The following is a 12,360-nucleotide window of genomic DNA, read 5'->3' on the forward strand; positions in this document are numbered from 1 at the left end:
GGCTTGAAAATTAAAAAAAATCTCTTTAAAAATCTTTTATCATTTCATGGCTTTGTGGTTTTCCCATTCTATAGTACATCATGAATTATAGGTATAATAACTGTTTGTATACCTTATTGAGCAATCTAGCAATTCATTAAATATATTAAGGTGGAAAGACCTCTAATTGTTCGAGAACAATTAGCCTACTAGTTGGTTATATATTTGTGCTTCTGTTACCACATTTTTAAATCGGGATCTTAAGTCTTAAAACAGGGGGCGAAAACATGAAATGTATCAAAGGATTCAAACAAGTATTCACAAGCAATGAAAAAACAAACATCTCATGAACCATGTCTAAGTTCCACTTTAGAAGTGACCTTTGCAAAGTGTGTGAGTTAAAGGGTATACATTCTCATTTATTTTTATTGTGAGTACAGGTTTTTATGATTATTTAAGCATTTGTAACTCTGTTACTACATCTTCTTAATCGTGATACAAGTCTTCATAACAGGGGGTGAAAGCATGAAATAAATCAAAGGATTCAAACAGCTATTAACAAGCAATGAAAAAACAAACATATCATAAACCATGTATAGGTTTCTATCTAGAAGTAGCCTGTCTATAGTCGATTATGTAAAATAAAGGATAAATTGTGCTGAGAAGATAAACCACGATAATAATCCAAAACATCAACGACATCAAATGTGCTATTCTGGTTCGTCGAACAGAAGTTGTTTGGTTATATAGATAATACAGCTTTCGAACATTGAAAACTACTACAATAAATGGCATTTCAGAAACATACAAGCCGAACCCAACCTCGGCAAAAAACTGCTGTTTCGATGGATAATACATCGAATAAAAATAGCAGTTCACTAATCCCTATCCGATGGAAACGACAATAGAGCTTACCCGAACGGCAAAAAACATCCACAAAATTGTTTTACAATTCAGTTTCAAACTGTGCAGATGGTTAGCTATGAAAAAAAACTTACATATTATACTAAAATCATATGAAAAAATGCTGAATGAATACAAAAAACTAAATGTCCGATACATAATACCTCTAGAATTATCATCAAAATATTCAATTAGACCGGGTAGAATACAAACATATTGCGTCACGGAGACGAGTACGTCAGACACTGGTAGGCATCCAATCGTGACGTATGTCGGAGTGTGCAGCCGTTTGGATAATGCAACAACACACACGGTGATAGAATTTCCGAGGGATCTGAAGCAGATCAAAGTCGATGCAGCAATAACAACATACGTTTTCGCCATTGCACTGCATGCCGTCCTGATACACAACTTTACTAAAACGAATATCAAATTTTTTCCCGTTTGACTTATTTGCACAATACTACTAGCATTTGGTAACTAATTTCTCTTTGTCGTCTGTAAATTAAAATTGGAAAACAATTATATTCATCAACACATAATATGTTCTTATATAAATACGATTGAAAGTAGAAGGAAAATAATATGTCATTAAAGTTTGATAAAAATAATTTACACCTTGAATATTAATTGCAATCTAATAAAAATGTAAGAAAAGGAAGGAATATTCATACTCACAGTTCACATGACAGGGTCTCAACGTCATCAAAATTGTCTTGTCACTCAATTCAATTTCTCAACTGAAACCCCTTAAAGAAAAATGCACTAATATGAGGTTAGTATTCAGACTATAGGCTCAGTACTGCTCTTGGGGGGATGCGTAGGGCTAGAATCTTTTTTTTATGAAACATCTTCATTTCCATCCGCTTTCAAATTTACAAGATTTTCACATTGCATTTTACTAACTGGTCAGACGATAGAATGTTTATCGCCCCCGCCCCCCCCCCCCCCCCCCTTGAAAGCAAATATTTCCCTCGGCTTCGCATCTTGAAATAGTTGTTGTCTTCGGGACGATGAACTTGCTTTCGTCCTCACAGTCAGTAGTAGGTATATGCCATATTATTTAAGTGTAACATTGAGAATTGGATATATTTTAAGAAATATGTCGCTAGTTTGCAGGTCTAATGAACTATGATCCAAGGTCTTTCAAAGAAATAAGAAAACAATTGTAGTACTCAGATGATTTTTTAAACTTCTAAACATAAGAAAATATAATTGTTTTTTAAGATCTTTGACATAAGACTTAAAACTTATATTTTAACAATTGACTACTGCAACAAAAGCACCTTTCCAAGTATTTTTCATTTTTCATGAATGATGTATTGATGTTTGCATAATTCAGGTAAGTTGGATGACTCCCTCATCTTCATTATATTTCAAAACAGCTGAATTCTCATTCTTTCAGACATTTGCAATAAAAAGAGTTAAAGTCGCGAACATGTATATGTTTTCCTTTTAAGTTTGGTTTAATCAATTTTTTTCGGACACAGTATCTACCAAAAAAGACAGAAATTGTTCAACATATTAAGGCTATTAATGTGTAAAAATTTCAATTCCAACGCCTAAACCAGATATCTTAAGATGATGAAATCTAATCCAGTCAACCGCAAAGGATAAGTTGTTTTTTTAATTCCCTTTGCATAGAAAATTAGTCTTAAAACATGTATCAGGACAAGGTTTTGCAATTATTTCATATACCGGTAAATGTCAATAAGATATTTTTTTTCAACGCAAGCTCTAAAACGTACACTAAATATGCCTTGAATGAATTGTAAAGTCATAATGAAGTTTGCACCAAATATTTAATCCAAACTCACTTACCAGAAATTGACCTTATATAGAGAGCTTTCTGTACTTTCTTAATGAGAAGTAAGTCTTTCCTCAATTTCAACAGAAAAAAAATATTTTTTATAAACCGTATGTACAATAAAATTGCATGACCGTTTTGGTCCATAGTCAAACCCCCTACCCTAAGGCCATGAACTTTACAGTTTGGTGTACAGCTTCCTTATCTACGCAATAATAAGTTCAGTTTGTATACACGAAGTTTGGGGGGTGGGTGGGTATATAGGAATCACCCCGTCTGCCAATCTGTCTGTGTAAAATTTGTGTCCGGTCCACATCTTTCTTATGGAGAAACATTGGAAGTTCTTACTTCACCCAAGGATTGCTCATGACCTAAGGATGTTTAGTGACCTTGAACCAATTTCATTTGGGCAAAGTCAAGGTCACTGGCAGAAAAAGTGCAAAATTCGTGTCTGGTCTATATCTTTTTTATAGAGAAGCATTGAATGTTCTTACTCCACACAATGATTGCTAATAACATGAGGGTGTGTCATGACCTTGATTAAAGGTCAATTGGGGAAGTTTAAGGTCATTGTTTAAAAAATGCTTAATTCCTGTTTGTGTCATGTCTTGTATTTGTGGAAAAATTTGACACAAAGCTTGCTTGTCCCAGGCCACATGAATTATTATTTATTAATTATCATTATAATCGTCGTCTTTCTGAAAATGGCCTGCCTTGATGTATTTTTGTTTCTGGAAAAAAAATGTGGGAAAAACACCTCGGAAAAATTCGGGCTCAGTGTACTTATAATTCAAAATGTTTATATTAAATGGCTGCTTGACATGTGGATTTTAGTCTAATTCGAGTCATGTTTGTTAACATAATGATGCAAATGTCCTCAATCATTAACAGTTTACTTGAAATAAACGGAATTTAAAAAAGAGGAATTGGTTTGTGTACTCATATTTGCATTAACAGTTTTAAAAAATAGAACAGTTGTTTTCTATAGAAAATGGACGGTTAAAAAGATTCGCCCAATATTTTCTAAAATAGAAAAAATACATGATTTATGATTTTTTCAATTGTGAGCTTGCTCACAGTACTTCTAGCTCTTTCAGGTCTGTAAAAGGAACTCTATAGAATGTAAAATGTAATGTAATTCTTAACGATGACGACGGAGAAAGGATAAACTGACACCAACTGTTTTAGGTCGCCTGACTGAATCAGCTGACCTAGGAATGTTGTCAATGTCTCTATATAATATTCTCGCCTGGATTTTCTGTTCGCAATTCTTTAAAAAAAAAACCACAATGTAACGATAAAAAGGAAAGCTTACCTTGTACTTCTAACGTCACGTTTGCTTTTTTCGACACATCTTTCTTTTCTAAAATTAATGGTTTAAAAAATGATAAAAATCAAAGTGCATTACAACAATTAAACACGAACTTATACCACTTATTTAATGATGTTTATATTCATTTTCTTTATTAATTAGTTTGATGTATTTTACAATCATTTAATTAACAGTTACCTGTGTACCATAGCCCACGCACAAACCTGTCGTAGAGTCTCATATATGCATTTAATTCAGTTTCATTGTGGAGTAGAAAAACTATAATAGTGTTATGAAGACAAGATGGCGAGTATACATGTTTTATTAAAAACAACTTCCCATCCATCCCTCATCCCCATGTGCAGACAGAATCTCTCCCAGGCAATTATTCCAAAATCCTTTAACATGAACTGCTTAATTGTGATTTTGGTAAGCCGATTATTACTTTTCTAAAACACTTATGCCCCCTTTGGAAACATCCACGAAAAAAAAATAACGGAAACTGCAAATAATTGGAATTTTTTTAAGTCAAAGGAGCATTGCTCTGTCGAAAATGGCTCGATTGTAACCAAAATCAAATTTGATCTTACATGTTATATGTACATGAACATGTTAATGGTGATTTTGGTAAGCCAATTATTACTTTTCTAAAACACTTATGCCCCCTTTGGACATATCCACGAAAAAAATTAACGGAAACTGCAAATAATTGGAATTTTTTAAGTCAAAGGGGCATTGCTCTGTCGAAAATGGCTCGATTGTAACCAAAATCAAATTTGATCTTACATGTAATATTATTATGATAAATCAGTATATTTAATCTCATTTCATTACGTGCAACCTTTGTGAAGAGAATGAACGGAAACTGCAAATAATTATGTTGATTTTTAACTTTGAGGGGGTTAACTCTCTTAAAAATAACTCGATCGTAACCAAAATCGAACTTGACCTAGATATTATCATGACACATCTGTATACTAAAATTCATTTTAATACGTGCAATTTTTATGAAGAAAATGAACGGAAACTGCTAATAAGTGGAATTCTACGAAGTCCATGTGGCATAACTCTACCGAAAATTGCTCGATCGAACCTAAAAACAAAGTTGACCTAGATTATTTTTTATAATAAATATGTATCTCAAATTTCATTTCAATACGTGCAACCTCTTTGAAGAAATTGAACGGAAACTATTGGTGAACCGACCGACAGACAGACAGACAGCAGCAAAGCAATATGTGTCCATTGGGTAAATTAAATTTTATTTGCTGTCAATGTTGGTCAATTCTATTTCCGATGACGTTGTCAGTTAAAGTGTATAATTCGTATTGTTTTAATGATTTAACTATTTTTAATTTTGTTTACATGCTAGGGTGTGAAATTAATTAAGATAATAATAAATTAAAACTAGATGCTGTCATTAGACAGTAATATCTGCACAAAGTGTTTGCCCCTAAATAACGCTGTTTAGTACCAGTTTATTTAAAAATGAAGGCCACATGCAAGTTCCGGTAATTATACATTGCACAACTGAAGGATGAGATCCCTTCCCATATGATAATACACATGAGCAGCACGTGATGTGCAGGGTTGAACTGTTTGCATGCGAATTTTAAGTTAATCAGTAATCTTAACATTTCATGTCATAAAAAAGTATAATGGTATATTTAAGTTACCCCCTTAGCATCAGAATTTGTCAATTATCTTTATAATAATATTATTATTGATGGTTGACGATCCTATCCCTATTCAATCTTCATTATTAAGTCTCACAAATGATATTTGGAGACATACTGTTTTTTTACAGTTCTTACAACATGTATTATTAGTCTTCTTTTTCTTCTTTCCCGCTCTAAACTTGTTTCTCAGAGATGGCTGAACAGAATTGTACAAAACTGTAGGATACAATAGGCCTGCATATCTTATTGTGCACACTAGCTTAATTTCTCTCATTTGGGGTTAGACAACATATTTTCTGGGTGGATCAAAAGGGTGTGGGGTCTAACATTGAACCATATGGGAAGAATCGTAGATTCTAATGTAATGGTTACTTGAAAACAGACAGGTTGTACTTGGGAATCATTCAATTTCGTGGTGGCTCAATTTTAGTTTCCTGACGCAATTGGTAGAATCAAATTTCTTATTGACAGATTTTCAACATTTACTGCTCGGGATCCTGCCAAGGCGACAGGAAAAAAGTGAATGTCACCTGTTTTTAGTAATGTAATAAGTCTTATGACCAGAAATATTTATTTAGCCATAGAGATTCATTTCGATCGCTTAATTAGTCTTTATTTTCACACGGAATAAATTAAGAATTTTGGTTGCAGAACTTGAGAAAAACGCTTCATTCAAGATTCTTTACCAGATACTTTTGTGTTTTCAGATGCCAGTGACATTGTAGATGGTGCATATACGGTAGAAGATCTTTCACAAAACATGGTTTAAATATGAATCTGTTGTGAGCTCCTCGTTGAGAGAATTCAAAGCCATTCCATTAGCTTTATATTCGTTTGCAGGTGCATTTATTGGAGAAAAAAAAAGTTACTTTGGCATACAGATAATCAAACCTGTTAAAAGACTGTACTAAGAGGGAGTATTAATTTTTATTAACAGAAATTGGCATAAGATATTTTTCGAATTTTTTTTGGAAATTCTATTTTATTCAGTATTTCATGTATTCCTAGAACCGAAAATACAAAAGTAGACAACTTGCCGAATTTGATTGATTATGAATACTAAACAGTTCTTTAGTTTTGTCGATAGTATGATAGGTTTAATAGCGACTATATAACTTAAGTAGAACGGTTTAATTCTTTTTGTTGGTATCCAGAGTCTGAATCAGTTCATGCGTATACACAGAACTGGCGTTTAGACAATAATTGGCAAATTGAGTCAAAATATTAATCCCATTATAATGTGTAAAAGTGAGGGCACACTTATTGTTCCGAAATGGCCATCTAGTGCTTTCTGGACTTCATTGTTTGATAAGAACATGAGATATAAACCATGTGTTATCGATGTATTAGAATTCGAACCAAACCAAACTGATTTTAAGCACGGGAAAAATTTGCATTATCTTTTTGGTTCTGATTGTTTTAATTCGAGATTGTTAACAGTTGACTCTGTGGAGATGAAAAATCAATGACATGACCACTTCAGGCAAAGTTCGAAAATTCTGCGTGTTCTGTTCGACAAGTATGGTAACTTAGAATATGGCTAGGTAGAGGAACAAGTCATGACATGGCCCTTAATAAGAATGTAATAGTTCTATTTAAGCAGGCAAGGTCAAAGGTAAACAGACACGGCTGATTTTTCGATCAGCATGGTCTAAGAGCGACAAGCATGGTCGATTAACAACTCCATTTTATTTAGTTTTTCGATTGTTTTTAAAGTTACAAACTGGAAATCATCCTGAACGACTTAAAATATATTCTTAATGCCACTTGTGGACATATTTCCGGAATTATGTCTGAAATCAAAAGCTGATAATACGAGGAAAAAGTATGAATATGCATTTACAAAACTTATTCAGTGGTGTTCTCTGCATAATATTTCTACCTCTCTGCCACGGAATTCCACGCATTCTTGTATTTGACAAGTCTTGGTGATAATTGTAACACTACGAGAAAAATAGTTGAGGCTTTCTCTGCAATCAGCTGGGCACATAAAATGGCGGGATTTCCTAATCCTTGTTCATCAAATCTTACTATATCGGTTATAGAAGGTTGCCACAAAATCATTGAACATAAAGTAGTTAATATAAAAAGAACCGATTACTTCTAATATATTGAAGCAGCTGTGCAGTATTTATGGTAGTGAATCGTCCTCCATGTATATATTAGATAATAGAACATGCTGTATATGTCTATTAAGCTATGCTGGTTTTCTACGATTTTCGAAACGTGTACGATTTAAGAGATCTAATGTATGTGTTTGTGAAAATTGTATGACTCTATTTATTCACAAGAGCAAGACGGATCGTGGAAGAGAGGGAAGTAATGCTATTATTTCTTGTACAGATGGAATAACTTTTTTTGCCAAGATGACCAGAAAATGTCTCACTCTTGTTAAGTTAAAAGATCAATCAGACCAATATTTATTTAGACATGTAGCTTATTGTAATAATTCCAATATATATGTTTTAAGAGGCGACAAGTCTTTATCTTACAGAGGAGCTCGAGAAATTCGTGTTGGTGGGCTAACATCATTTGGTTTAGACAAGTCAAAGTTTTGCCTACATAGACTTCGCGCTGGCAGGGCTACTGCAGCGGCTAATCAGGGTGTATGCGATCGATTATTTAATAAACACGGTCGATGGAAATCAGATTCTGCTAAAGATGGTTATGTTTCAGAAAATATTTTGCAGTAACTCAGTTTCGAAATATTTTGGAATATAAAGGGAGGGGCCATTTTTGACTGTCTTCATTGTTCGAGTTCTATTGCACAAACGCATGCGAAGCAGTTTCTACATTTGTGTTTGAGTTTTTAATTTATAAATAATTTATGTTTGTTTAAACTGGTGACTAAGATCATAAATGTATTTATAAATGGTAAGAAAAAAATGTGTTGTTATTGTTACCGGTGTTTTTTTTTTAGTACAAGAATTTCGATTGGTTAATTGACGAGTATACGGGATACAGTGTACTCGTGCGGAACAGGTAGTTTACCCGTGTCCTGATATTAGGGTAATACGTGCAACAACACCCCCCACCCCCCTTCCATCCCCTCCTTTTACTTTTATTGTGTAAATGTATCTAATGTTTTATTTTTTTATATTGTAGAATGTTGATTATGAACCAGAAGATAATATGAATATACTTGTGAATATTTGAATTACAATGAAGTATGTTGCACAGACGCAGGCGAAGCTTTTGATTTATAAATTGAACTGGTGAATAAGACTATTATATCAAAGAATTGTAAGCTGTGTAACTTGCTTATAACTCAACAGATGACTGTCAAATTTTGATTGCTCATTAAAAATGTCTTACACAAGCATTGTAAACATTAAAATCTTAAAAATAATTTTTGATCAAAATCGTGACCATGCCCCTTTAAACAAGAGATTCATCAATTTTTTTCATATAAAATGTATTAGTTAGGAAATTTGTTTATCGCCCTTTTTTCCAAAAATAAAGATAGATACATGTATACATATAGTTTAAGTCACATTGAAACTTACTGTATAAGCGTGCATGGATCCATGAACATTAGGCTAGAACTAAATATAATTGATATCACTAATAAACTCAAATAAATTTTAGTAATGGGTTATGCGATGCATAAACCATTTTGAATTTTAGCCTAAAATTTCTCTCCTGTGACGTCATACATTTCACATTTTTACATAAACCATTAATTCATTAAAATTGTAGCAAGTAGATTTGTACTTTCTATGTTATTATTGGTGCACATCAAAAACTCAAATCATTGCTTACTTGGAGATATTAAATCAGCTTTTTTCATCCTTATGTTCGACATAATTCAATAATGAAAAAGGGAAATAACTCTTTTCTAATTTTCTCTAAGTGATTTATCTCAATGCTATAATTTTTCTAATGTAAACAATTTTTTTTCTTTTTTTTAATTAATTTTAGCTTTCTGGCCTAGTAAATAGTAAAATTTAAATGAACAAACAAGTATCCATCCACTTATATTTAATTTTTAAACAAACAAGTATAATTCAAGTCCAATAAGTTAAAAAGGTTACATTTTTTAACTTGGAACCCATAATTTCATAGGTACCGAGTTATCTTTATACCACTTTTCACACATTTCAAGAGTACATTTGAAGTGCATTGTTCAAACCATCAGGAATCCTAAACTAAAGTTTCTGCTGACTGAAACCTAACTGGTACTTGCTGAATCGATATCATGGTTTGCGCATTGCGAGAACTATACCTGAAACTTAAACTTTAAGTTTCAGTAAAGTTTCCATAGCGTTTTAGTTTTCATTTAGTGTAGAAATCTAAATATGAGGCTATTTTTAGTTTAAAAATATTGATAATAACAGAAATATACTTACCAACTGGATCTGGTTTGCTTTGACCTTTGTCAGCGATGTCCTCTTCTTTAGGTGATTCTAAACTACTATTTGGATGACCAAACTTATCTTGGTCCTTAACCTCTGGTCAATATAAAATAATTGATATTTTGAACATAAAATATTTTAATCAAAACTTCTAATTAATGCGCAAAGAAATACTGTAACATGCATACAACTATGCGTTTTTCTATTTCTTTTTTTTAACTGAAAAAATACTTTGTCACCTGTTGTTTGCTGCATTTTTATTGTCTTGAAACCATCTCGTATATAGTCAATTTTTAGTTTTCTGAGTTTATCTTTGTCGTGTTGCGTCATAGCTAAAAGTCTTCCAATGTAAATCTCTTTGATTGCTAGCACTATGAAAAAACTCGTTGATCTGAGATATCCATGAACTCGGATCTCTTCTATAGAACAATCAACTATATTTGCGACAGTTTCTCTTATTTTGATTACATCATCGGTACTAAGATAATGTAAATTTGCATCTACGTGGAAACGAACGTTTCGCCATCCGTTTTCTGTAAAAAAAAAAAAAGATGAAGAAATTAGAAAAAATTACAGAAATAGGTTATCCCTTTTAAAAATATATTCTACAGACTATATTAGGTGTCATTTGCGTGTGATTTTACATAGTTTACTGAAGAATCATTAAATTGAGTGGTAGCTCGTTTTTGGGAAGTCCTTCGCACCTCTTATCCGCAAATTGCGATCATCCACAAAATGATAAATTAGGTTTAAAAAGTAAATTGTTTTATTGGCAGGTATATGCAAATATACGAATTTGTCACCGCACGAAACTGTATTCAAGCAATCCACGAAATTTGGCCAACACGAACTTTGAATGATTCCAAAGTATATCTCATTGCTTTTTGAGTTGTTTGTATTTTGAATTGCAAACTAGCTTCTTCTCAGTATAAGTAATGGTAAATATCGGTAACAAAGTAAGAAATAGTGATTGTAAGACTGTTATTCACATTTCCAGTTTCTTACACATTCCACCAAAAACTAAATCATATGTAATCCTGGTATGTGTTCTTATAATGATTATATATGATAATAACTTTATAAATGTTAAATCCTATCCTAATTTTGTTTTTGTTGCATCAGATGTTTATTCCTGTAAAAAACTACTTTAAATTTTAGAATAAATACAAATACATGTGTAATTAAATGTGTAATTATTGTTTAAAACATAGATATACCAACCTGAAAACTACAAAAACATATTTACCAACATAAATCAAAATTCATAGTTACATGAAGCTTTTGAAATTATAGATCCCTTTTACCGCATCCCCGGTAGTTCATATAATATGTTTAGTTTCAACAAACAGAAAAACACATGAAGTATCTAAATTAAAAAAAAAAATTATGCAATCATTTCGATGTTCACAATAAAAGTAATACCTGGTGGCTTTTCGTAATAATATATTGCGTTCTGTTTTTTAGCATACTCAACGCATTTCCTTTCCAGTTCTTCAGACTTTGTCTCTTGAAGTAAAAACTGCATGGCAATAATGTTCGATGTGGTAATAATCTCTTCTTTCCAAAGAACCATAAAGCAATCTGCTGCATTCTTTGCCTTATTCAATTCTTTCACTTCTTTAATATCGCAAGATACTACAATTGAAAATATAACAGAAATTCAAACTCAGTTATTGATGTTTGAGTGAGTTTTCTTTTTATTAATATTCATTAGTAATAGCTATAAGAACAAAAAAAAAAAACTTACGTCGGATGATATATTTCAGTTGGTTAACCTTTTCTGAAGGAAACTCATCTGCTAGTTTTTTAAGCAATTTGCTAAACAGAACACGAGATCCACCATTGGTGTGAAACTTTCCTACGTTTCATGTATGATATAATCATGTATTGAAGAAACATAAATTGCCAATGAGATTGGTTTTATTCAATGAACAATAACATTAAAAAAATTTAAAAAGTAATATTAAAATTGTATCTGTTGATTGTTATCTAAATTGATTCTTACCAAGACTACTTTGTTTTCTCTTCAGAATGTCTTCACTGGTGTTATCTTTAAAAAATGAAAAATAAGAATAAAAATTTGATTGAAAGTTTTTTGTCTTCATCAAAAATGAAGTGTATTCCAAATTATTTTTTTTATTTCAAATGTCCGGAAATATCTTTTTTTTTAAACAATTTTGTTAACGCATTGATGCCTAAATAAGAACTTATATAAAATGCAATGTCATTACAAAGAAAGATAACTTCAATGATTTAAAAGTAAATATACTTTTAAATTATGAGAGAATATTTTAGAAACTATTTTTGTCAGCAAATACAATCTTC

The 12,360-nt window shown here is 31.9% G+C and overlaps 1 protein-coding gene across 1 annotated transcript; it reads right to left on the reverse strand.

Moving 5' to 3' along the window:
- Positions 1–502: 502 nt before the first annotated feature.
- Positions 503–12,126, reverse strand: LOC136273727 (uncharacterized). Its single transcript, XM_066079006.1, has 8 exons — positions 12,041–12,126; positions 11,783–11,893; positions 11,458–11,670; positions 10,275–10,568; positions 10,030–10,131; positions 4,005–4,052; positions 1,561–1,631; positions 503–1,380 (listed from the first exon to the last, which is right to left on the reverse strand). Exons 3-7 carry the CDS (start codon positions 11,606–11,608, stop codon positions 1,606–1,608), a joined length of 621 nt encoding a protein of 206 aa, XP_065935078.1. The 5' UTR covers positions 11,609–11,670; positions 11,783–11,893; positions 12,041–12,126; the 3' UTR covers positions 503–1,380; positions 1,561–1,605.
- Positions 12,127–12,360: the final 234 nt, after the last annotated feature.

The sequence above is a fragment of the Magallana gigas genome, chromosome 1 (genome assembly GCF_963853765.1).
Source record: "Magallana gigas chromosome 1, xbMagGiga1.1, whole genome shotgun sequence".
Taxonomy (NCBI): domain Eukaryota; kingdom Metazoa; phylum Mollusca; class Bivalvia; order Ostreida; family Ostreidae; genus Magallana; species Magallana gigas.

Excerpts from the sequence above, each read along its gene's own strand:
- LOC136273727 (XM_066079006.1), bottom strand. The coding sequence starts at position 11,608 with ATGGTTCTTTGGAAAGAAGAGATTATTACCACATCGAACATTATTGCC. Across the intron at positions 10,569-11,457 it reads TTATTACGAAAAGCCACCAG|AAAACGGATGGCGAAACGTT; the intron begins GTATTACTTTTA and ends TTTTTTTTACAG. Across the intron at positions 4,053-10,029 it reads AAGCAAACCAGATCCAGTTG|AAAAGAAAGATGTGTCGAAA; the intron begins GTAAGTATATTT and ends CATTAATTTTAG.